This window comes from Hibiscus syriacus, unplaced genomic scaffold, assembly GCF_006381635.1.
Source record: "Hibiscus syriacus cultivar Baekdansim isolate YM2019G1 unplaced genomic scaffold, ASM638163v2 tig00111095_pilon, whole genome shotgun sequence".
Lineage (NCBI taxonomy): Eukaryota > Viridiplantae > Streptophyta > Magnoliopsida > Malvales > Malvaceae > Hibiscus > Hibiscus syriacus.
Genome location: NW_024062980.1, coordinates 3,486,386 through 3,514,218, shown reverse-complemented (window position 1 = coordinate 3,514,218; position 27,833 = coordinate 3,486,386). Strand labels below are relative to the sequence as shown.

Here is a 27,833-nt window from a genome sequence, read left to right as displayed (position 1 = left end):
CACTCCTATTTGCTATAGCAGTGCCTAGAAACCCCCTTGAATAAATGGTAGCTATAGCATATGAGTGAATGAAAGTAGTCACGTGATGACTTTGCTCAATAGGCTAGGCAATGGGGTGTTTTTTCCACTTCATTATCAAGACTAGGAAAGTAGTTCTGATAGGTTGACTCCCCTAGTAACAGTGAAAAAAATAAATTAAAATTAAATCTTAAGGAAATGGGAGTAATTTATTAATGCTTAAAGGTTGAATATATGCTATGGTAGAATAGTGAACTTCCTTAGAACTTTTCTAACTTTACCAAGCATAGATTGGATACAATTACGCACACACATGCAAAAGACCTTGTCCTATGGTAATATTCTTAAAATCTTCACTTGTCTAGCATGTTGAAGCCAATACATTTATGAGGGCTGAAATTTAAACCATGCAACTGTCTTGATCTAAAATTTTCTATAGCATTCTTTTGTTGATTATTATTCATTTCTTGAGGACAAACAATAACTTAAGTTTGAGAGTGTGATAACCCCGTAAAAAAGGTTATATTCTGTGCCTTTTTGTTTAGGTTATTTATTGTCTTAAGGCACATTTAGGTACATATAGATGCATTTAGGATCATATAGTTGCATGTGGTAGAGTTGTATTATTGCAATGTTTTATTTTGTGAATTGGAGTTGGTTAATGGGAAAGGTTGTGTTTTGTTGATGATGTGCAGGTGATTAAAGCAAAATGAGAGTAAGGAGATTCGTTGTAGCATATTGAGCGAGGAAGCATTGAAAGAATGTTGTAGCATTGTGGACAACATTTCTAGGCATAAAAAAGGACAAAAGAGCTGAAGATATTTTTATGAATGAGCCAGTTGTCTAGCCTGCACGTGATCCCTTCTGCCAGTTGCCCATACGAGGACCACTGCCAACCTTGCATACCCCTTCACGTGAAGGGAACGATACCTAGGGTACAAAGGGAATTTTGGCACAAAACCTTAGGACATTCCTTAGTATAATTAGATAAGGATGTCCTACAATTAAAGGAGAGTCATTTTGAGAAAAGGGTGAGATAAGCAAGAGAGAAAGACGGCTACAAAAAGCTTTCATTTTTCTTCCCTTTTCATATTCTTTTGTGGTGTCCTCCATAGCCAGGCTTCAACGGGATAGCAAGCTAGGCCTTTGAGGGAAGCTAGCTTGCTAAGGTGGTTCATGGTGGTCTAAGGAAGCTCACAGCAACTCACATGTTTGGGAGGTCCCTCTTACCTTTTTGTTTTCATTTCATTTTATTTGTGGGTTTGTAATGGAACAAATTGTTATTTTGGATGATTTATACCCCATCATGAAGTAACCTTATTTGGTGTGGGTTTAATTTAGATGATTAAGTGTTTGTGGAAATGAATGGTTTATATTTTTATGTTATATATTTGTTTTGCTAATTGTATTTGTTTACTTAGGATTATAAGAGCTTAAGAGAGTAGCCTTTTCCTAAGTGTGATACCTAATATTCGAGAGAGTTAGGTGAGATCAACGTGAGCAATGAGGCCTAGCTAATTACAAAGCCCTAATCCACTTTAGAGATAAGGAGAGGATTTCAACGATTAAAAGGAGTAGTACTTAGTCGATAGTATTTTTCTATAATTTACGTTGAAAGGTATTGTCGTAGTATTTTCACTATCAATTTTCTTACTAGAAATAGCCTATGAACACTTTTAGCAAACTCTGTCGAGCAGTATATGCATGAAAAGCTTGAACCATTCCAGAAGACAAGTCTTAGGATTCCTTAGTGACCCTACTAATTATCCTCATTGTTGCTTGATTGTGTGAGGTTGTTAGATTATCTTATTCATTTCTAGATTCACAATTTAATTTGCCTTAGCATTCTTGACTTGTTACTCTATTATTGCCACAAGATTTCACACTCTATACTTGTCACATTACCATAGCATTCCATTTTCACACATTTAATTTTGCCACAACATTCCATCAAATTTTAATATCACCATATATTTATTCATAGTTAATTATAATTAAGTGTAAAAGTTAACTTGAAGTTCCTCCAATCTATGTGGAGATGATACTCACTCACTACTATATTAATTGTTTGATTGTATATACTTGTACATTTTTACGTGTCATATTATAGTACACTCACACACGCAACATAGCCATGTTTTCAAAATCAATAGCATGGAAGGGGACAAACGAATAAAAACTCAGAAAAAATTTAACAATTTTAAATAGAAAAAAAATCACTTTAACGCCCCCTCTTTTCCTGCAATTCCACATCAACTAAACAAACTCGGACCGCAAAATAACTTATAATTTCCGAAACCAAATCCTCTGGCCTGGGGTAAGTCCACACAATTGCCATCGGTGCTTTCAAGGCAGACCCAGACTCTGATTCGGCTCCCTTCTCCAAAAATTCAATCGTGGATTTAGACCTACAAACATCGTTTGAATCAGAACAAAAGCGAACCCTGAAGAGCGAATTCCTAGGCTTCCTGCTTGATTTGGAGGCTGGGAGCTGTAGCTGTGAGGCAGTAGACGCGAGAGGATGTGGAGGATAGAAGCTTCAGCGTTGTTTAAAAGAGAGGGACAAAAAGAAGCTAACGTCGAGAGCGAGCCATGATTAGCAGAAGCGATGGTTAAATGATTTTTTTAATGAATTTGTTTAATGCTAACCATAAGTTGAATTTAGTGATATTTTGAAAAAAGAAATAATCAGATTATCAAAATTAAATCGTGAGAATAATTGAGTGACCAAAGATGTAATTTACTCTAATTTTTTAATGGGATTTAACGAATTGGGACAAATAATGTAATGATTTAAACTTTAGGAGCAAAATATCAAAAAAAAAATTTTAAGGGACAACTCGATACAAATGACATACATTAAGGGGTAATGATTTATTTAATTTTTTATATTATTATTTTCTCAAATAAAAATTACTGTCAAAGGGAGCAATATATGAAGTTCCACTTCCTCACTTCGGTGTACAAAATCTAGAAAATTGTATTAATTTTGACGACAACATCTACTCTCGAGATTACAATAATTCAAACGGAATTATTTAGGAAAGAATTACTTCTACCATAGTACAATATCCATTTTTTTATACAATTTGATTATTGCTTATTAGTGAATACTAATGTTTTCGTTTTACAACAATTTATTTTCTTAGTGTTGATAGTACATGCTTAGACCAGCGCTGTTGTATATATCAGAATGTTGAGCAATCAAGAAGGATCACGTAAGGAGGATGTAGGCCGCAGAAATGAGAATGCTTCGATGGGCATGTGGTAAGACTCTGTGGGACAGGACACCAAACTCTGCTATTAGGATGTCATTGGGGGTGGTGTCTGTATCCGAAAAATTGAGGGAGGGAAGACTACGGTGGTTTTGGCATGTCCTTAGGCGACAACCATCGGATGCGATCAAGAGGGTAGAGTCGATTACAGTCGACGGTGCCAGAAAGAGAGGACGACCAAGGCGGAAGTGGGAAGACTGCTTGAGATCTGATTTGAAGGATTTAGCCGTTACCGAGGACATGACCTCTAATTGGAAATTATGGAGACTTAAGACCAGGGCGATTTAACTAAACTGACACCGTTTAACTGAATATCTCCCTTTTTAGCACCATTTGATCTATATTTCCCGAAGTGGCACCCTTTCGGCTGAGGTGGCGAAAGGCGCATCCCCGGGGACGCGCTTTACCTGATTTTACGCTGAGTTGGATGCCACGTGAGGCGCATCCCCAGGGACGCACCTTCACGGGGTTTTGCTGATTCAGTTGCCACGGTGGTATTTTTTTTAATAATAAAAATTTTATTTTTATTGTTATTATAAATTAGTAATATATTATGTAAATTGTTTCGGTTATAATTTAATAATTATCGAATGTATTTTTTTAATGTGTGTTAAAGGTGGAGTGTATTATCCACATTAATCGGATAGAACAATAGATGAAAACTAGTTTTTATTTTATTGTAGTTATATGAAAAATGTATAAAATTATTATATTACACGTATGGTTATATTATTATTTTTTATTTTGATTATCGATCTATTAATTTTATCACTTAATTATTTAAATATTATCAATCTAGTCATCTGTTATTATTATTTAACCAAAATATTGATGCATAAGTTAATAAAATTAGTATAATTACACATTTAATATGTTATTATTATACATTGAGAAATTATAGAAAATGCAATTACATTTAAATATTAGAAACAAAAACATTCATTTAAATAGAATATTAGGTTACATAAGGGTTAACGGTTATGTGATGATAATAGAGCTGGACATTTTTTCTATTGTGTCCGATGTTTCTACAATGCCCACATCGTTTTTGTTTTGTTGACTTCTCCCGAATATCCATATCACAATGTATTCTAGTAGATTTTGGACGACCTGAGTCCCTCAATAGCAATGGATCTGGTACAATTGTAAGCCAAGTTTGAATCTCAAATTCATATACCTTGAATACTTGTGAAAGTTAGTATACGGCATCAACATAATTTTTGTAGTCCAAATGCGAATGTGAGCAAGCTGCAATGACATGAGAGCGTGGATATTTGAGTGCTTGAAAGAAACTACAATCGCACCACCTCTCATGCAGATTAACTCTGAAAGAGTTAACTTCAATCCATTGCAACGGACGTGGCATTTCAGTTACACGAAATAATTCATGGGTGCGAGAAAAATTTGTAACCAACATCCCATTTGATGCAGCCACTTTTTTCTGTAAATCAGCTACTAGTCTTGGGTGGTAAATATGACCGTTTTGCATCCAAGTAAGAGCTTGTCTACCGAGCTTTGCAAAGAGTTGACCCAAACGAAAATAAGTCATTTTGACCAATGCCGTGACTGGTAAATGGTGCGTCCCCTTTAAGGTTGAATTTATTGCTTCAGCCAAGTTTGTTGTCATATGACCATAGCGATACCCCCCGTCATACGCATTTGTCCACATTTCTTTGCTGATGTCTATAATGTACTCTCACCTTTTCTTATTTTTTCCAAACAACTCTTGTAGCATCAACTCAAACCTTTGAGTTAAGAGTTCGTAACCTAAGCCATTAGGAATATGTAATAGTTAATATGAAGTATAAATAAGTAATACGAAAATGATAGAAAAATTGGGGAAAAGTAACATACCCATCAACACGACTAATTGACGTTCATCGTTCTTCTTGTGTTTTCCGTAATAGTTTGCAGCAATATGACAGACACAATAACGATGTTGAACATGTGGAGGTCTAAACATTGTACCCAAAGAGTCTATTGCTGCTTTTATCCCGGCTCCTCGGTTTGAAATAATGCATACTCGTTCCCTGGTGACAACATGTAAACGTAAATTTTTAAGGAAAAAAACCCAAGACTCAGTGTCTTCTCCTTGAACGAGGGAAAACGCAGCATGAAGAATATTGCAGTCTCCATCTTGGACCACAACCAATAATAAAACTTGCTTGTATTTCCCATACAAGAAAGTATCATCAATTTGGACAACTGGTTTACAGTACTTGACTGCATTAATACACTGAGGGTAAGTCCAAAAGATACGGTAGAATTGACAGCGATCGCGAACCACTCGATCATTCATGAAATGATGTTGAGTTTTGAACTCAGCAATTGTCCCGGGATTGAGTCTTTGCCCAACATGAAACCAACTGAGCAGCTCGTTGTAAGATGAATCCCATTCGCCATGAAGTTTGCAAATAGCATTCTGTTTTACCAACCAAGCTTTTTTATATGAGACGGTGTACCCATATTGTGACTGTATAGCAGAAATCAACACTGCAACAGCTATATGAGAGCTTTGCTTCACAATGGGCATGATTGCTTGGCAAATAATGTTGGATTCCAAGTTGGGATGATCCTGGTTTATACCTCTTTCACAACACGTATGAGGACCGTTGTATCTGGTTAGTTCCCATAAGTTGTTCTTCCTCTTCCTCTTTGATATACGAACCATCCATTGACATCCGTTGTCACGTTGGACGCAGTAGTAGACATATTTCTCTGTGTTAGATCGATCAACTCGGGACTGAACTGAGTAAGAGGAATATGAGAGACCATGAGAAGCATGAACCTCAATAAAAGTGGCATACATTTCAATAAGAGATTGTGAACTTCCCATATGAGCATCAACCATCATAGAAACATTATAATCGTTTGAAAGCTGAAATGATGTATACGTGAGCGGAAAAAGTTCAGTAGGAAATCTGTACTGAAGTGAAGATAGTATTCTCTGGCCTGCTACACGAATCTTTAACGAAATTTTTGTGATTAACTCCTCAAGAGTGATGTTTCTCTTCAAGGTTAAGGGGATATAATGATCTGACTAAAAAACAACCCCCTCTTCAGCTTCTTTAATTTCTCCATCATACAAAACAACAACAGAAAAACGACTCATTTTCAGAGAATAGAGGATTGAGATTTTTGAGAAATTTAGAGTTTGAGAATTTCAAATCTTTTGAACTGAAGTTTGTTTTGAAAGTTTATAATATGTTGCATATAATAGTGTCTATAACCGGGGTACTATTCACGTGAAGGCGCGTTCCCGGGGGTGTGCCTTCCATTATTTTGTCAGAGAATATGTTATCATTGCCCTATTATGTCACTTATGTCCCCCGGGAACTATTCATATCAATACCTACTATTTCTTAGGGGACTTTAAAGCGCGTTCCCGGGGAACTATAGATGGATGGTGAAATTAGGTAAATTATAACCAAAATTTAACTTCTTTTGGAAGTTCAGCAAGTTAAGGATAAAATTATACATATAGATAATTTAAGTTCATAACTTAAATTAAAACGTTATGTGAAGTTTGAATAAATTAGATAAAATGTTATGGATAAATTGAATAAATGTGAAGTGATAAGTTGATTGTGACATTGAAATTGTATGGAATGAGCATCGACATGTTTTTAAGAATAAATGTGAAGTGATAAGTTGATTTTAATGTATACGTTTTAATATATATGTTAATGATAAAATCATATGTATGGATAAATTTAATTTCAATTTAAGTACTGTGAACTATAATTGGAATATAACTTTTAATTTCGAATACAATTGGAATATTAAGTTGAATTTAATGTTAAATTTCAAATACTATAATTTATATTTTAAATTTAAATTTCGAATAATATTATTTGTATTTTAATTTTAAATTTCGAATACTATAATTTGTATTTTAAAAACATTAATTAAACATTTAATGTTAAATTTGAATAAAAAATAACATTAAAAATATTGACAGTAACAACCATGAAACATTTAAATAACATAACCAAATTACATAAATTTCTGAAATATAACTATTTAAATAACATTAAAATACAACTGGATCACCGATGTCGTCTTCTCAAATGAGTTCCACATGGCAGTGGTTGTCTATTTCGCGAAGGATTTCTTCGTGGAACTTGTTCTTCAGTCTCTTCATCTTCACTATCATCATCATCGACATTTTCTTTATTTGGCGTAGATGTTGCTGAAGGGGCTGAAGGGCCTGTACAAAATAACAACCCTGGAGAAGTGTTAGTAACAATCCCACCGCTCCCCGGGAACTGTGAAAACTGTGGAAACATTGGCATCGATGTCTACGATCCAGATGGAGATTGAAGTGTCTGTGGAGAAGCACCACCAGCCAAATAAGATGCATATGAACCATATGCTGGATCATTAAACATAGCCGTATATGCACCTCCATATGATATAAAACCCTGCGGGCTAGGCATGTAACCCTGCGGAGATGACATATAAACTGGTGGGCTTGGCATATACCCCTGAGGAGATGGAATCTGAAGTGGAGGGTTGAGCATGTAACACTGTGGCATCGGTGGATAAGGATGTTGTGGTAGGACTGATGCAGAACCGGTAGCGTCTTCTCTCCGTCCACGTGTCGGGGGACGATGATATTGAGACGGTTGACGTCTTTCTCGGCGCCTAGGAATGCTAACCCCTCGTGCTTCCGCCGAAAGTAGAAACTTCCCATTTTCATTAAATCAGTCCATATAGTTATCCGTAACCATATGACCAGTTTCAGCGTAATATTGTCGAGGGGCCAACTGTGCATACTGGTTCTCCCAAAGCGCAATCCAATCTCTGTGTCTCACCACCCAGTTAACCTCTTTCTTTCCTCGTCTATCTATGTTATGCACGTCGTCTAAATTCCTAGGTGCTCCAGGAATATATTGCGTACAACTATACTGACGGAGCATGAGATCAACTGGATGTCACTCAATAATAACATAACATATAAGAGGTATAACCGATATCCAAACCTCTAATGACCCACCAAGGTGGGGTGGGATGTAAGCCTTCACTTCATCGCTCACATAAGGTATCCATTGAAACTGAAATATAAATATACAATTCAAATAAATAAAATATTCTAATTATATCCAGCATTTTAAATTAAAATATTAATATTTAAACAGGTGTAAAAACATACCTCAGACCCAGCTTTTGTATCAATAAGTAGACGAATTTCCTCTAACCAGTAGGTATACTTCTATGGTTCTTTCTTTTCATCGACCACCTATGAAATATAATATAAACTAAATATCACCCTATTTAATTAAAAATATTTAAATCAAAATTTAGTTCGAAAATTACCTCAGCAATAAGGGGAATACGTATGGTTCATTCACGATCGGGCATAAGAAAGGCATGTGGAACCACGCCCATGATTGCAGAAGCAGGAGACATCCACCGATAGCAGTTTTCTTATAATTCGTCGCCCGATACATTTCTCTAAATAGAAATGCCAAAACTGCATCGCCCCAACTATCTCTTCCAGTTTTATCAAAATCGATCAGATGCCGCAACCACATACAATGCACCTGGTTGCGAGATTTATCGGGCATCAATATTCCTCCAATTATTCGTAGAATATATTCCCGAGCACATGCCTTTGCTTGATCCTCTGAAGCATTTTCATTTAAAACCTCAAAATTAGCTTTCAACCAAGATAAAGCTATTTTAACTCCATTAAACTCTAGCGGAGCAGCTCCAAGATAATCCATGCACATTGACTGCCAATCATCATCCGCCATACCACACATCATATTTCCGTCGACAGGAAGCCCTAGATGCATAGAGACATCCTCCAATGTAATTGTAGCCTCTCCACCTCTCAATCAATGCAGAAATTAGGACATGTTCGAGTTTGCAACCGCCAATAATTGTTACAATATATTCGAACCCGACAGAAGCCAAATATGGCAAAATACATTCCGGTGTCGGTATACGTGAATTTTTAATAAATGTCTCTAAAATACGATCAGTATCCTAAATAATATGCATTATAAAAAATTAAAATTAATATAAATTCATAATAAATTTAAATTAAACATAACAATAAATATTAACATTAATTATAAAAAAATATTACCATATCACTAAAATGTCTGGAGATATGGTCAGCATCCAATCATAACAACATTTCACTTTCCATTATAACTGTAGACAAAAAAATAATTAGCACAAAAAATAATTAATTAATAAATTTAAATAAATAATAATTATATAAATATTATTTTAATAAAAAATAATATTTATATAATTATATTAATATAAAATATAATAACTATTTTAAAAAAAATACTAACTGAAAAAATAAATTTCTTACCACTAATAAGAAAATTAAAACTCAAAGATTTGGAGAATTTGAGTTATATAAGAGAGGAGAATATTTTGGTATAAAGAATGAGGGGAGGTTGAGGGGATTTATATAGGGGGAGGAGGAGAGGTAGTTGGGGGAAAATCGAATGGGCATTTAAGACATTTAATGAAAGGCGCGTCCCTGGGGATGCGCCTTTCACACGTGGCATCCAACTCAGCGTAAAATCAGGTAAAGCGCGTCCCTGAGGATGCGTCTTTCGCCACCTCAACCGAAAGGGTGCTACTTCGGGAAATATATGTCAAACGGTGTTAAAAAGGGAGATATTTGATTAAACGATGTCAGTTTGGTCAAATCGCCTAAGACCAGAGTAGTAGAGTAGTGCGGGTCACGTCTATAGGGTGTGTCATCTCTGTCTTCTTTTAATGCATTTATAGTAATTTTCCATGACTTCTACTTTTTATACGTTTCTGTCATTTGAATTTATGAAGGCTTATAACTAAGATAGCAGAGTAGTGTTACCTTAGTTTAGGTTTTATCCCATTGGACTTCATTCCCTCTCGTAGCTTGCTAACGTTGACTACTGTGTATCCTTCTCTTCATGTTTTCTCTTTTTAAGTTTAGTCGGGTCTTACGGTTCTGTCTATATACAAAGATTTTTTACGCAGGGATTTATTTGCAGGGTGTACTTCCCATTACAAACGCGCATATGAAGACTGCATATGAAAACTATTCAACTATGTATTTCTTTATACATGCATTGTATTTTATCTTTATTTTAATTTTTGACTGTCGGAGGTCTTCCACGGAAGCTGCTCTCAACCATGCGTTGGGGGCAGCCTACTACCCTACCTCCCTCTTACTCCATTGCATATGGGAATAGAGTTTTGTTGTTGTTGTTGTTGTACAACTCGTTTAATGTACCAAAAAAATAAATAAAATTACTACTTATGAAGCATACAATTCATAGATGAACAAATTGGATGAGTGTTTTAAGCTTCAAATTAAAGTCTTCCCAAGTTTTACTCAACTCCAACAGCTCCTACAATTGTGTACTCTGAACAGTATTACCCAATAATCGCAACGAAATACAGTTATTACTAGTAATACTCGCAAAGACTTATATGTATATTTGTTTGCTTAATTGTAATTACAGACAATTTAATGAAATTAAAAGTATTTAAGGTTAAGGGTAGATATAATTAAAAAAATAGACTCAATTTCAAATAAAAAATTACTTTATTTTTCTCTCTAAACCCAAAATGTCATCACTTTTTTTATTTTTATTTTGTTTAACCGGTGACAGTACCAGACTATGTAATCTTTATTTCTCATCTATTTTCTTATATTACATATTTATCTTTTCTTTGTATTTTTAGTTTTTAATAATTCCATTTTTATGACACATTATCCTATAACATTTTTGCTTATTTGGTTGATGCTATTGATTTAAAAAAAATCACATTACCACAATTGATCAAGATGCTTCTTATTTGACACCCTATTTGGTCTTCACTATTTTTGACCCTCAAATTAAACTTAAATACACGGATTGCACGAGTAAATAGCATTTTGGCAACGCTCAATTTTGATTTGCCATTGTTAGTAGTCTCACATTAATTTATTCTCGTATTATAATTTAATCTTTTCTTGAGAAACTATTATATTATGTCAATGACCGGAAAAGGTTTTTAATTATATGTTTAGTTTACAAATTTCATTATACTTTTAAATATTTTCTCCTTTCAATAAAACTAATGGTTCTATTTGCATCAAAAAAATTTCCTACAGCTAGCTTGACACATCAAAATAATTTGTTTCTCAAATTTAAAACTAACAAAAATAATTTTATTTCTTTCCTAAGCAAAGTATATTTTTTATATTTTTATTAATATAATTTCATTTCATTTCAATTTGAAAAATAAATCATAAACCATATTTATATTTCTTTATATTTATCCAAATTCTCTTCAAAAAAAATTCCAAACTTAAAACGAATAATTTGATCATACATATGCTTGTCTACAACTATTAATTTGTTATATAATTGTTTCCTAGCTTTTAATTTTTCCATCTAAATGAGTTTAATATATCAAGGGGATTTTGGTACGACAATTTGGACCTATATACGCAAATCTAATTGCATCACCTCAGCAGATCCCAATTTCAATGTTTTTTAGGGCAATTTGGTACGACAATTTGGACAACTGCAAATGAAGATTAATGCTTATTTGGGTTTGACCCATCTAATTATTATCTTATTTATTTTTCTAAAAAAATATTTCACTTAAACCTACTGCCTTCGTCACTTATCAAATATTACATTTTACTTCATTTCCAGGGAGTGTGAATCAAATATCATACCAAGTAAAAAAAAAGGACTTCCAAAACAGCGTCAATCAATAAAATTATGCACTAAGAGCAATCACAAACAAGCAGAATTTGAACCTTTACCTGTGACTACAACTAAAAAGTTTACCTGTGCCAAATTATCAGCTTAAGCACCATTCACCTCGAGCAAAGTAGCTTATCCTGCATATAAATCACATCCACATACATCTTCCTATTACTTAAATTATGATCCTAATACCCTACCCCTTAAAAAAATGATCAACCTCCTTCTACTTCACTGAATAAATGGTGTCTAATGCTAATGGCAATATTTATGATACTTCCTCGTGATAAATGAGAAATGTTATACTTCCCTACATTTCTTTAAATTCCCAGGATCGTAATGTGATGTAGTTAGATTGCTTTAAATACTCCCTAATATGTTAAAAGCATGGCAATCTTGTTTGCAGTTGACAAGAACAGATAGTGCCTATGGATATGGAAACAGTTCTACAAATTTCATGTAGAGAATGAAAAATGGAATGGTGTGCTGCATCTTTGAATCGAACTAGTGCTATTAAATGAAACTGAGGATCATCTTTGAATGTCATGTTAGTACTGTAATGTGCATGACTGCATGCTGTGTGATGCAGTTTAACCTAATATAAAACAACAGTAGTCCAACACCATGGTTTGGTTAATGTTCAACATGAGGTGGAATAACACACAAATTAACCAAAACTGTAGGGAATGCGCTACTTCTACAAATATCATATTTATCTTAACCTATAAAGTTAAGCTGGCATAAAATATGCTGCATATAAATGCATGTCTTAGGCAAAATGACAACTTTAACAAATGGTGCACTTCATGATACCACCATGCAAATTCAAACACACGAGAAGAGATGCTAATGCTGATGTTGATGATGAAATGGATGCATCCTAGCATATATTGTCGGACAACAGAAAACAGAGAAAATCCACATGATCTACTGGTAAGTAATAGCTGGTGGAGGCCCATTTGCACTGGGGGAAGCAACAAGATGACCAGAGTCCTTCCTTTTACCAAAAGGATTCTTTGAATATCTATTACAAAGTCAAGAAAGAAAACATTGCTCACAGAAGCATTTATAATAAAGTTATGGATTGAACATGTAAAGCTAATAACATAACCCAAAAAAAAAAACATTGATTACAAAGTTATGGAGACAGGTGGGACTAGCGAGTGCAATTAAGTCCCCTTGGCTTGTCCTATATTCTTGTTTTAGACGCATGGAAACTTTTACTTTTGTCACTTATTTTGATATGGCCCTCTATTTTCCCAATTTCATCCTTTTGCGTTCAACATTTTTAAAATGTTCTGCATTCTCGAGAACTTGCTTAGATAAAATTAGAAAGATAAAAACTATCAAGACTAGAAAGAAACATAAAAACTATCATGGTTATCAGTTTCCAAACTTAAGAATTGCAACCCACCCACCCAAAAAAGAAAGAAACTTCGTTTTCCCCCTCCAAACCCTAGCTCAATCCCAGGCTAGAGAGAAATTAAAGAATTTTACCCCCACCCCTATGTTAAGATCAAGAAGCAAGAAGGGGTGACCGTTAGGTAGAAAACATGTCAGAACCGTAACATACAAGAAGAATCAAGACTCAAACACATGAAATAGCACACGAATAAAGCACCAACCATATGCACCAGTTGACATAACAATAGAAAGAAGAAAGCAAGAACACTTAACACAGTAAAGCGACAACAAGATACAAAAAGGATACTGTATTCGCATGCCAACAGAACCAGAACTGGGGATCACAGCACCCTGTAAATTGTGGTGCACATTGGTTGCAGTACTCACATCCTGCAAGTTGGCGAAAAAAACTCTTAGGCGTATGAAAAAAAACACCAAGAAAGTTTCATCCAGCAGATAACTGTTTGCATCCAAGCAGATAAAGAACTTACTTCAAACTCTATAAAGCAAACAGTATGCCTCTCTTGTTTCAAGATCTTCATTTGCTTAAAACCAGGTTGACTGCATGTAAAGCAGAAGTACGAAATAAATAAAAGCTGTCATCAACAAACGGCCCAAAACTCAAATAAGAAATAAAACAACTCGAAAACCAGCCGGTGGCTAACTCATTCTTACACGCTGAATAGGCCCCTTAATTCTTCCTCATTAATATTCTCTCCAAGATTGCCAATAAATAAGGTATTGCAAGGAGGGTTATCTTTGGTATTCTGCCAACAAAAATATCATTAAAAACAAATGGAGAACCTCTGAAATTTACTAGGCTACTGGATGTACAATAATAGAGAAAGAAAAACAAATCATTATCACATGTCAAACTCTAGAAAAAAAGTAAACTGGTTATAACAAGGAACAGAAACTTGAAAGAATCAAACAGCCAGAAGAAATGTCCTCTTCTAGTAAAAACAACTCTAATATAGAATCAAAAGCTATCACACAGTAGCCAAGGTAATTGCTTAAGACCTCAGGCATGTTACTCCGTTAGAAATTCTCTAGAAAATTGCAGAACATGGACTTGATTTACACAGTACACAGATTTACTAATGTGATTTTTACAGCCAGAGTGGGATTTACTCCCCATCTTTCCCAGCTAAAACATCAGAAATGGAAGGTTGAAAGGTAAGGGCATCAAATTCATGGCTACAAAGAGGAAAGGCTTTCAGGTTAGAAGAGTTCCAAAAGGAGCTAGCACACAGCATTTGAAGAAACTCATTCATCCTTGTTTGTCAAAAACCAAAGAATAAAAAATCTAAACCTTGCAAAATGCTAAGCTTACAACCCAATAAAATATCTTAGATGAAAAATATTCCTTAGTCTATCATCAAAACATATTAAGTAATGATGATAGAAAAGAGTTATATTCAAAAGAATAAGATTTAAAACACACACATGCATGTGCATAATGGAAAGATAAATAGAACACAGAGAAAGTATTGTACTCATTTGTGCTTGGACATGTTACATGTATAACATACCAAACAAACATATGAAAATCTTAACCACAGATGACTGCAGGACAAGAACAAAAGTAAAATCTCCCTAAACAAGGAAAGTCTAACTTTACAACTGCTATAAAGTCATAAAGAGAACAGGTTAGATAAAAGTATTTTCGATGATTTTAAGTGTTCATTTGATAATCTGCAATGGTTAAAATTATATATATAAGTAGTTTTCATTTACTTCCAGGAAATACAAGTATACAACACATGATGGATGCTGCATTTAAGTTTCTCAGGAACAATGAACAGCGCCTCATAAGATGCTAACAAAATAACACCTGTTTATTGACAACTATCCATAAAAACATTGGACTTGGGTCGTATCTCCAGTGTACAGAAAGGCAAGTTTTTAGCACAAGTTCATTGCAATCAATGTATATTATATTAAAGTTAATCGTTATTAATTAATCTTAATAACCCACTATTTCAATAATTTAGAGGGGAAAATTGCTAATAAAAATTGATACAAAATCTAATCGAGAAGAGAAAATGGCATGTTAGATATAGAAATTACCTGAATTGGCACATAACTGCTTGGAGCTGGTACAGTTGCCGGAGTTGGCATCGGAACTGGAGCAACAGGATAACATCCATACGGATCATATGGAGGAGGTGGAGGAGTTGGAGCCATATACCTATGCAAATAAAGCTCAACTTTAACAAGAAACATTGTAAATATAAATGAAATTTTATACTACCAGGCAGACTTGATAGTAGCAGTATACAACCCACATCCTGGCATAGCTTCTTACCCATGTGGTCCCCAAACAGGTGAAGGAGTATGAAATGGAGGAGGAGTTGAATAAGGACTGTGGGAATAATTGCCACCAGTTCTCAACCGTTTGCTTTGATCATATGCATCAGAATCCGTTACTATTCCTGTGGAATAAATATCACAAAACAAATATAGGCTCTTGATCATGGAAGAACTTACATTTTATTTTTATCACAATATCATATCACTATGTTTCCCTCCTCACCCACTTACAACTTCCACAGACCCACTCAAATACATTACAACCACATAAAGTGGTGCATGACCAAAAGACTTGATTGTGTCTTAAAGGTTTCCCGAGGTAGAAGGATGTTCCACGATTTATACTTAAGACTTTGAAAATATGAACAATTTACAAGAAATTGGAATCAAATAATTATTTAGTAGTCAACAAGCATTGGGAACTTATGGCACTTCAGAAAAAAAAAAGGAAAAGGAACCATTCATGCTCATCAAGATAATAAGCTGGAATCCTGGAATAGTCAACTGAGAATCATATTCCCGAGGGTATAAATCAACTTAGAAGAAGATACTATAACTCTTCAATGGAAACTTCAAACTGTAACCACCTTAATAAAAAAAATTAAAAAAAAGAGCCCATTGAAAATTTAGAGTGACAACTGAAGAACTACTATTTGGTCCAAAAGTTACAAAATTTGAGTTCTTTTTTGTCAAACTCACGATATCACTTTGTTTGTATTGCCATATGTGAAACAACGAAAAGAGGACAGGAATGGAAAACAGAGACATTTTATCAATTGCCACATTAGTAAATGGAAGTTTTTCAACTTCTGAATTAATGTTTCCAAAAGGGGATGGCTGCCTCAAAACAAATATTCCACTTTGTTGAAGCCTCTACTCGATGAATAAGCTACAAAGAAATCACATATGATCATTACATCATAATGCCAACAAATATCATTGTTAGTTCACTTCCTTTTAACATTCCTGTTTCTCATTATTGTATGAAATTTAACACTCCAGATTACATATATTGGTATAATACCAAGAGTGGACATCTAAAATTGATGGTTTAAAGAAAAACTTTAGACAATATTTTAGCCACATTCAACCAAAATTTAGCTGCTAAATATCTCTTTTCACAGTGCTCGTCTACTTAGAACCATCATATAATTGTCTTTCAAACATCATGATCACTTCTAACCAAATTATGCGTTATGCATTAATTTATTTCCAGTTTAACACACCATCTGTCTGTGAATTTCTTTATAACAATGTAAAGTCTTTTTCACTCTGGCATTGAACAAAGTGTTAAAATGAAAACATACCTCTTTTAACAAATAGATTTTTCTTTGCCATCTCTATGTGTAAAAGGGACTTTGACTCGGCATCAAAAACCATTTCCTAGCACACATCCGAATCAAACCCAGTCAGTACTTTGAAAAAAGGTGAGATACCTCAGATGAGTAAAATAAAAAATGCCAATTAAATAAATCTATAATACCTGAAGGGCATCCTTAGCAGCAACTGCAAATCGTGCATTTGAGAAGAGAGCAAAACCCATAGGCTTTTCTCCCTTGTAGTTCACTTGCGAAGCTTCAAAACCTGGAAGCCATCTCAGTAAATTCTGCAGCTCTCTCTCTTTGACATTTTCAGGAAGACCGGTAATAAAGATGGTCCGAACCTAAATCCAGCACAAATATTTCCATTAATTTTATAATATCCACGGAAAATTCAAATACCTTACTTCAATACTTCAGCTTATTTTAGCTTATTTGCTAAAAAAGCAATGGATTCACCAAAACAGGAACAAGTAACTAAACTGTCGTAATATACATTCAAATCATGAAATATATGCTGTCAGTTATTAAATTAATTTAACTGATTCTTATTTTTGGGAAAGAAAAAACAAGTGCAAAATGAAATTCGAATATCTATATTTACCTATAAACAAATACTTCATGGAGCTAATCAATGGACTAAACAAAGCTAAGCTGGAGAAAAGACCTACTATATTAGTTATTTATGCTAAAATTTCAAACATAGAACATTAGGGTTCGGTTACCATCAAACTTGCAATTCATGCTGAAATCTAAGGCTTGAAAAGGAAAATTCAATGGAACTGGAGTAAATCTAGTGAGAGAGAGAGTTGACCTCGTCATGAGAGGGAGCAGGTGGAGGATGGTGAACAGGAGGAGCCGGCGGAGGCGCGGCCGAAACAGTGGCCGGTGGTGGAGGAGGAGCTTGGACCGGAGGCCATTGCTGGTGATAAGGATGGATTCCGGCACCCGCCATGTGAAGGGCTGAATAGAAAGTAGACTCCTGAAACCCTAAACCAAGACTAGAGGACGGATAGAGGAAGAACTGATGATTCATATAACTAATAAAAATTCTTTCCTTAAAAAAAACCATTTATAGCTATTTTTTTCAAGGGAAAAAAATAGACTATTGAATGAAAATATTTATGGAAAACTAAATGGATTTAATATTTTTCTGACTTTATTGAGATTATAATTAATTGTATTATTATTGAGATTATTATTTAATAGAAAATATTTTATTAAATGAAAATTTATATATAATATTAAAAAATATATAAATTTTTATATTATTAATTAAATTTATGTTAAACTAGTGTTATACGATAATAAGTAACAATTTAATCGAAAAATTATTAAAAATCATTATTTAAAAATAATTAATATTATTATATTGATTTTTATACTTTTATATATGTTAAAACCAACTAAAGCTCTGTACCACTCCATTTATATATATATATATATATTTTTTTAATATAAAGGAAGTAAAACTCCTAAACATACAAAGAGCTATCGGTTTCTCCCCGTTATAGGCCTCCAATGCTTCTGCTGGCGACTCCATAAACATGTGACCAGGACCATGCATGCTCCAGGCCAGGAGCGCTAATCCATCAGCAAGTCTGTTACCTTCACGCCGAGTATAATTGAACTGCAAGCACCAATCTCGTTGCACCAACTCATGGATATGCGGAACCATAGGTGATATGCCATCAACCTCCAGTTGCCGATGAAGAACAGCAAGGGCATTTTTATTATCCTACTCGACAATAATTCTACGTAGATTTCTTTCCCATGCAATATGCAGCCCCATATAAAGCCCCCATAACTCCACATCAATAACCGAACATACTTCATTGCTTCGCGAGAAACCCACAAACCCATTCAGCTCGTTGATTGCGGATCACTCCACCACAAGCGGCCAAGTCAGAACACGTCCGACGAGCACCATCCGTATTCAGTTTCAGCCATCCGTCCCGGGGGGTGACCAAGTAATTTGTTTCGTCGAGTCCAAAGGCACCAAACCATCGAGCCGAAAAAAGATATCCCAATCGGTAGCCACCCTCGAAATATAGTCAGGTTGCCGGAGATTCATGTCGATCCAAGTTACCATTGTCATAACCATTTTTTTTTGAAAATAATTATTAAGTTTAAAAAAATAATTATGAATTTTATTTGGAAGAATTGAGGATCTTGGATTAATTGGAATTAAATTGAAAGGATTTGTCATCCACCTTTGGGTTAGGTAGGTCGAATACCTAGAAAGTCTTTTTAAAATAATTTTAAGAAATTTTTTTTTTAGAAAAAAAATTGGTCTGCGTTTACCAAAGATTCGATTTAAAAGTATTCGGGAATCGGTTACGTGTGGGGAAGGGTTAGCACCCCCACAACGCCCAAAATTGGCACTGTGTCGCTTACACATTGTTGTAAATGGTGGAAATCATTAATCGAATATATAGTTAAAATATAATCCAATTATTGAAATATAATTAACTTGCTTCGAATTAACTATTTAAAGAAAATCCTTTAACTCAATAAGAAATCTTGAAATTTGCAATCCTTCGTCGAGAAAGCTATTTCAACCATTTCTCATTAGTAAAAGAATATTCTACCTTCGACTATGTAAAAAATGTGAATCGAATATAAATTGACAATAAACATTTGTGTGAAATAAAATAAATTGTTATCTAGAGAAACATGCATATCAATATTCGATTTAAAATACGAGATGAATTAATTAACAAAATAAAGTTGATTTATTTCAAGTTCCCATTTTGTTAAAATGACGTATCGGATCGCATCACTTCGACCAAGTGAAGCTTTCCACGCTCATTCTACAAATCGGTGTTTTTGAAAAACATTTGAATAATATTAATAAATAAGGAAATAAAACAGAAACAAATATGATTTCAAATGACAAAGAAAATATTTACAACATAAAATAACAACATTTATTTAATGTTATACCTAAAAATATACAACATTTTAATGAACAAATAGTTACTAAAACGAAATATGAACTAATATTGTATAAAAAATGAAGCAAACAGAAACATAGTATGATGACCAAAACGAATAATACAAATAATTAATAGCTAAAATCTAAATATTTAAACATATAAAATACTAATATAAATAGGACTAAAATGAAATATGAAACAGATACAGAGCTCGAAATGAAAATATAAAATTTCATTAAGATGATTAGATTACAACTATTACAAAACTATAAAGACCTAAACTGTGATTTTCCCCATAAAAATGGAAAACATGGGTAAATTGTACAAAGCTACGAGGACTCTAATTGTAATTATCCCCCAAGCACAAAAACACGTTGAGGCACACCCTCTCAACGATATCGTTTGACCAGGGGATATAAGTCCTAAAACGAGGCTTCTTCCCCATTCCCTTTAATTTTCCTCTCTTCCTCAGAAAATAGAGAGAGAGAAAGAGAGTCACAAACTCTCTCAAATTCCCCTCGTTGGGGAAAGGAGGCCACCGCTCATCGGCTTTGACCCACGGCGGTCCACAGTGGCCGGAGGGAGTAAAAGACTCCCCGAACACTCCCCTCTTCACCCTCAACCCGACCACTAAACTCTTTGAACCTAAAGCCACCCCGAGAGCCCTAGATCTAGAGTTTTACCTTTCAAAAAATGAGAAACAACGACCTTTTTTTGCCTCCGACGAGCGAGGACTGAGGTATATATCTTCTTCTCTCTTTCTTTTTTTTATTTCGATATCTCTATATTTTGTTTCTGTTTGGGTGGAATCCATTTGGGTTTTTTCCCTCTCGTTCTTCTCTATGTATTTTCTCCTCTTCCCGAATGGTTCTTGATAACTCCGTAAAAAGACTCAATTTCTAGTCTTTTCACTTAAGTTATTGCTCGTCTAAACAAATTATGCACAACATTTTAGTTGCATTTAGGTTATATTTGCTTGTGGTGGATAAGTTTTGCTTCGGCAATATTTATTTGGTTTAACTGATGCTACTGAGGATAAAGATTTTGTGTGGATTGTGTATGTGCAGGAAATTTACGGAGGAAGAACATTTCAGTCGCGACAACATAATTTGTAAGGGCCAATTGAATAGATAAGTTAAAGAACGTTATAAGCATATTTATCTCACCAAGACAAGGTTTATCTGGAAAGTCTGAAGCGGATATGATGAAATTGCCTATGTCACAAGCCAGTTGTACGACTTCCTTCACGTGCAAGCAAGCCCTCAAAATTCTGACAGCCGCCAGTCGCCTTTCCCTTTTAGTCTGGACAAGATAATAACGGGTATTTGAGGAATCTCCACTTATGTGAAACCCTAGGAGATTCCCCTCTATAAATATCCAGTCATAGCCCCAAAGAAGGGGACAAGGAAGTTAGGGCTTTACTGAAAGTGTGAGCGAGCAACTACAGTGCTTCCCTACCGTTTGCCAACTGACCTTCCTTGGTGTCCTCCATAGCCAGACTGTAGCAGAGCGGTGGTCAGGTCTCGAGAGAGGCTGATCACCAAGACATGCACGGTGCTGATCAGAATTGTCACGACAGAGCCCCCGGTTTTGGAGTCGTTCTTCATTTGTTCTTAATTTCTTTACGTATTTGGGGTTGTATTAAAACGATGATACTTGGATGACTTTTTTATAGCACCATGACTGTCTTACTTGGTGTTAATCTTTGTTTTGCCTAAACAATTATTTTCTGCTCTATGAATGATGAAGTATGATTATGCTCATAACTGTTTTGTTCATTGTGTGAATATTTTACCTTGACACTGTAAGAGCTTCGAGAGATTGCCTAAGGTCTTGGTGAAACATGTTTTGGCAATGTAAGAGCCTCGAGAGATTGCCTTTTGTCTAGATATTGATTCTTAGATTCAAGAGAATTAAGATAGATTTACGTGAACAATGGAATGGATCCGGGATGGTGATGTTCTAACTTGTCTATCTTAGAGATAAGGAGCATGTTTCAATCGACTAAAAGGGGTAAACGCTTAAGTAGGATAGACAACGACTATAGTTTACGCTGAGAGGTATTGCTACAACAACAGTCTGACAACCCAAGGGTTGTAGTTAACGCTGAGGAGTAATGTCATAGCAACCGTCTAAGAATACTTAGTAATCATGTCGGGCAGTTTAAGCATGTCATAACGATTCATTCTAAGCTTAGAATGATTGCTTGTTAATACAAAAGATTAGCATAAACGCTCTGTGATAAGTCTGAATATGCGAGGTTGTTTGAATTATATTTAAATCAACATTTGTCTTTGTTTTGTTTCAATAGTCTGCATATTTATTTTGTCTCGACCAAACTTTTCTACAATCATACTTTATATTATTTTCTTGTTTTATTAATAATAGTTTTCTAGTTTAACAAGATAGTAGGAATTAGCTTGTGACACTAGTTCTGGTTGTGGTGAAGCTTAAAAACTTTCGACCAATCCCTGAGGAGACGATAACTCACTTACCCTATATTACTTGATTTGATTGTGTATACTTGCACAAAATTTCTTTCCTTAGCATATACATTTACAAGCGATCAAGTTTTTGGCGCCGTTGTCGGGGATTGACAACTGACGAAATTTTTATTTTTAGCCATAACAAGTTTTTCTTGTCACCTTATATTTAATTAGTCTAACGTATTTTATTATTTTCTTTTGTAGGTTTTCATTATTGCATGACCCTGAGATATGATGGTAAACCATTGGAACTATTCGACCCTAAAATTGAACAATCGTTCAGATAGAGGCGACGTAACCAACGAACCAGAGTATATAACCCAACTACAATTACAAGGCAACAACATGGGAGATCAAGAAGATCCTGATACAACAATTAATCTTCAAGTTGCAAGACCACGAGCAATACGAGATCATTTGAATCCAATTCTTGATTACCTCAATCTAGGCATCGTGGCACCTGAAATACAACAAACTCATTTTGAACTTAAATCGATGATGTTTAATATGTTAAATTCTATCGGTTAATTTGGTGGTTCACCTAATGAGGATGCTAGACAGCATATTTGTGCCTTCCTTGAAGTATGCGATTCATTCCGACAACAAAGAGTGCATGAAGATGTGCTTAAACTAAAAATTTTCCCTTATTCCCTGCACGATAGAGTGAGAGCTTGGCTCAGTGGAGTTCCTTCAGGCTCAATGGAATCATGGGCAGATTTATGCAAGAGTTTCCAACATCGATACAATCCTCCCAATATGAATACACAACTTCGTAATGATATTGCAAGTTTTCACCAAGGAGATGATGAATCAATGTACGAATGTTGGGATAGGTATAAAAGTCTACTTTGCAAATGTGTCAACCATGGATTTCGTGACTGGACTCAAGTAGTGATGTTTTACAACGGAGTTAATGCACCTACTCGAATGATGTTTGATGCCTCAACAAATGTCACTTTACTTGACAAATCACCCGAGGAAGCCTTTGATATCCTCGACAGGATATCAAATAATGATTATCAATTCCCAAATACAAGATTGGGAACGGGTAGAAAAGTATTTGGACATATGAATTCGAGGGTAAGGATTCGGTAGCCGCTCAACTTTCTGCCATAACAAATATGTTGAAAAATTTGCAGCGTCCTAATGAGGTAAGAGAAGTCAAGGTGACCAATAACTCATGCATATTTTGTCACGGCAACCATCATGAGAGTGAATGTCTGGAAAACAATGAGTCCACCAATTTTGTGGGTAATTATAACCGGAGCAATAATAACTCATATTCAAACACGTACAATCCTGGTTGGAGATAACATCCAAATTTTTCATGGAGTAATCAAGGGAACAATAACAATCAATCAGCAAGTTACAATAGGCCACAACAAAGTAACTCAGACAATCAACATTTCCAGAATCAGCATCATCAGTTGCCCTGGCAAAACACTAAAGGTATAGCTTCTTCCTCTAATACTAATTCCAATACTAACTCTTTGGAAGTTTCATTGCATGAATTTATGGCCTCGACAAAAGATTTCATAGATTCAACAAAAACCTTGATGCACGAGCATTCTTCAACAATAAAAAATCAAGGAAATTTATTGCAAAGCCAACTACACTTTTGCAAAGCCATAGTTCATATCTAAGAGCACTGGAGAATCAAGTGGGCCAAATTGCTACGGCATTACATTCTCACCCGCAAGGAAATCTCCCTAGAGATACTTGAATCACTAAGCATCACGGAAAAGAGCAATGCAGTGTACTTACACTAAGGAGTGGAGCACAAGTTAACCAAAACGACAAGTTTGAGGGAGAAAAGCTGAACAAGTCGTGTCTAGGCACTACACAACTAGAGGATCAAGCTGAAGATGAGGAACATGATGAATCACTCGAAGAAAAGAAAGATGATGAAGGCTCAGAAAAACATCATCCAAATAACGGGAAATTTATGGCACCAACGGCAGATAATGTGAAACCTCCACCACCATTCCCTCATCGATTAAAGAAACATAATGATGACATCCAGTTCAAGAATTTTGTTGATGTTCTGGATCAATTGTATATCAACGTGCCCTTACTTGACGCCATCGAGCAAATGCCCTCCTATGCCAAGTTTCTAAAATTCATCATCACAAAAAAGAGAAAGGTAGAAAACGTTGCCACGGCAATAGAAATTTGTTCTGCAGTAAGCAAACTCCCACAAAAAAAAGACCCTGGCAGTTTTATAATACCATGTTCAATTGGTAATAACTTTGTAGGACGAGCTCTCGTTGATTTAGGATCAAGTGTAAACTTGATACCAAAGTCCATATTTTTAAAATTATAGCGGTATCACGCTATTCCAACCACATTTATCTTACAGCTGGCCAATCGGTCTTATGTACGGCCTGAGGGCAGAATAGAAGACGTCATAGTAAAGGTGGACAAATTTGTATTTCCAGTCGATTTCCTCATCTTGGACTGTGAAGCCGATGAAAATGCACCATCATCTTGGGACGACCCTTTTTAGCCACTAGAAGAATCCTAATAGATTGCGAAAGGGGAGAATTCACAATGCGGGTAGGAGAGCAAAGCGTCACAATCAATGTATTCAACTCTATGAAATATGTGGATGACTCAGAAGAATTCCAATGCATTAGAGAAGTGGATTCAATAGAAGAGGAAGAAAAAACAATTCTTGTAACACCCCCAACCCGAGCCCGACTTGGATACGAGTCCGAGATGTCACATTGACTTTTTAAAACAATATTCTTATCAAAATAATAAAATTTGTGGACTTATATAATTAAAATACGATAATATACATAGGTTTATACAAAGTTCATCAAAATGCTCAGAGCATACACAACTTAACAGTTTGATTACATGTCAACATTCATTTATATAACAAAATGACCTACTGATTAAGTTGCTTCTGATCTAATAGTTGCAGGAGTAATTTTGTTCAGCTGCTTAATCTATCTCATCTACTTTCTCGAATCCTACGTGTGAAACACTCACACGCTAAGTCATCGGCTTAGTGAGACAATATATAATAACAACAAGGAAATGTAATGAAAATGTTATAATGAGATGGAATGTAATGAAATCATGTACTAAGTCAATGCAGTTTATATCACCATATTCCTTACTCATAAGCATATTAAATTAATATTCATGAATTCCTATTAATAAGTTTATTGGACCATGATACCATACTGAGAGCCTAAGGTATGTGAGTAGTGTGAGGTTGTGCACTATGTTACCACATCTCAAATAAATGCACCGATGTGCCACGTAGAATTGCACCTAAGTGCCGCGTAGAATTGCACCGTAGTGCCATATAAGATGTCCCAAAGGACCATGTAGAAAATTCCTTAAGAATTATATACATATGCTAAGGACCAAATATGTGTCTCAAAAGACCTTATACATGTTCCAAAGAATACATATATATCTCGAAGGATCGCGCTACTCTTGGCATGTCAATTATACCTATAGTTGTCATGTACATAACATGGGTTTTTCTCAACTTACATAGTATATCAAATAGACATGTCAATTCCTTACCTTCATCACATAGATCATATAACTTTACATACATATTCATTTAAAACATACTACACAATGCACATATTATGAATTCCTATTACGTTTCATAATATGAAATGAATCACGCATCAATGTATTGAATCTAGACTTATCACAAGTCTAGAACTGGATATACTACGATAATCATGTTATGCATATGCACTCACATATATTTCTTTGCCTTTCCCTCGATCGATCTTACTGGGAAATTGTTCCGGAACTTGTTTAGGCTATGTATCTACATAAATATAATTTTCAAAATGATTATCATATGCCTAAACCTTGCAATTGGCTTCTAATAACTTAAACAAATTTAATGAATCAATATTCTATTTTTCCTTTAAGGGGTATCGATACACCCCTTGAGGTATCTGTACCCTTGCTGTATTCTGTTAGTTTTTCGTTCAAGAGGGTATCAATACCTAACTTGGGTATCGATACCCTCATAACATTCTGTGATTCTTTTCGTTTGAGAGGGTATCGGTACTTGTTGAATGGATACCAATACCCCTAGCCCAGAAATCACATTTTTATGCACGAGATTTCTTCATTTCCAACTCAACACTTCCTATTTCCTTCCTTTACTTATTCTTAGTTCATCTACTTATTATTAAAACTCATTTCTACTCAATAATAACTTCTTTAACCTCCAAATCGTATCCTTTATATATAATTCAAGAATTACACTTACTTTGCAACATGTTCTAATTTTAATTCTAACACCTCATACTTCTTAATTGCTTGATGACAAGTCAAATCCAACTTCCAATTCTTATTATGAACTCTATTCCAAGATTTCATTCAATAACTCCTAATCTTTAATCTCCCCTAACTTCATCATCCTTTGATTTTAATACAACCTAAGCTTTCCTTAAGCTTAGTTATCATCTAATGATCAATAAGCAACCTTAAATTCATCAAGAATTTAATCAACAAGAAAACTCACCTTTAGCTTGTCTTCACGGTGGAGAAGAAGAATGAGGAAGAAGACAAATCTGGAAACTTTGGTTCTCCCCAATAGCTTTCCACGTGGGCATAAAAATATCCTCAACTAATATTTAATTGTTTCCCTTGTTAAAAGACTCATTTTCCCTTTTAGTTCCTCCTTCTTTGCTAATTGATCCTACACAAAATATTTCAATCAAGTTCTTGAACTTTTCAATTTATCCAATTTGGTCATTGAAATTTAAATCTCACAATTTAATCACTAACCCAATATGAAAGATGTTACAAATCTCCTCCCTTAAGAAAATTCATCCTCGAATTTTCATTGCATAAATAGATGGGGGTTTTGAAGTCAAATATCCTCTTAATGTTCCCACGTTGCCTCCTCTGCTTTGTGATTTCTCCAAATAACTTTGTCCAATGAAACCGTTTTATCTCTCAATTGTTTGACTTCGTAAGCCAATATTTGTATTGGTTCCTCTTCATAGGTCAAATCAGGTTGAACTTCTACTTGTTCTACTACAAAGTTGTGAGAGAGGTCGAACCTATATCTTCGCAACATGGACACATGAAAAATGTTATGGATTTTCTCCATTTCCGGTGGCAAAGATAATTGATATGCCACTGGTCCTATTCTCTTAACCACTTCATATGGCCCGATGAATCTAGGACTTAACTTTCCTTTTCGACTAAATAGTAATACTTTCTTCCATGGAGATACCTTCAAAAACACTTTATCTAAAACTTGAAATTCAATCTCTTTTCTTTTAAGGTCAAAATAGGACTTTTGCCGATCAAATGCCACTTTAAGATTATGTTGAATTTCCCGAACTTTCTCTCCCACATC

The 27,833-nt window shown here is 34.8% G+C and overlaps 1 protein-coding gene and 1 long non-coding RNA gene across 2 annotated transcripts; both read right to left on the bottom strand.

The window, feature by feature from the left end:
- Window positions 1-368: 368 nt before the first annotated feature.
- Window positions 369-19,975, bottom strand: LOC120152625. The gene is made up of 3 exons (XR_005518692.1): window positions 19,965-19,975; window positions 12,080-12,798; window positions 369-379 (listed from the first exon to the last, which is right to left on the bottom strand). It is a non-coding gene; the product is annotated as an uncharacterized LOC120152625 (long non-coding RNA).
- Window positions 12,663-18,026, bottom strand: LOC120152624 (RNA-binding protein with multiple splicing 2-like). Its single transcript, XM_039164816.1, has 9 exons — window positions 17,864-18,026; window positions 17,214-17,393; window positions 17,038-17,113; window positions 15,726-15,852; window positions 15,488-15,608; window positions 14,093-14,184; window positions 13,909-13,978; window positions 13,725-13,807; window positions 12,663-13,037 (listed from the first exon to the last, which is right to left on the bottom strand). Exons 1-9 carry the CDS (start codon window positions 18,002-18,004, stop codon window positions 12,941-12,943), a joined length of 987 nt encoding a protein of 328 aa, XP_039020747.1. The 5' UTR covers window positions 18,005-18,026; the 3' UTR covers window positions 12,663-12,940.
- Window positions 19,976-27,833: the final 7,858 nt, after the last annotated feature.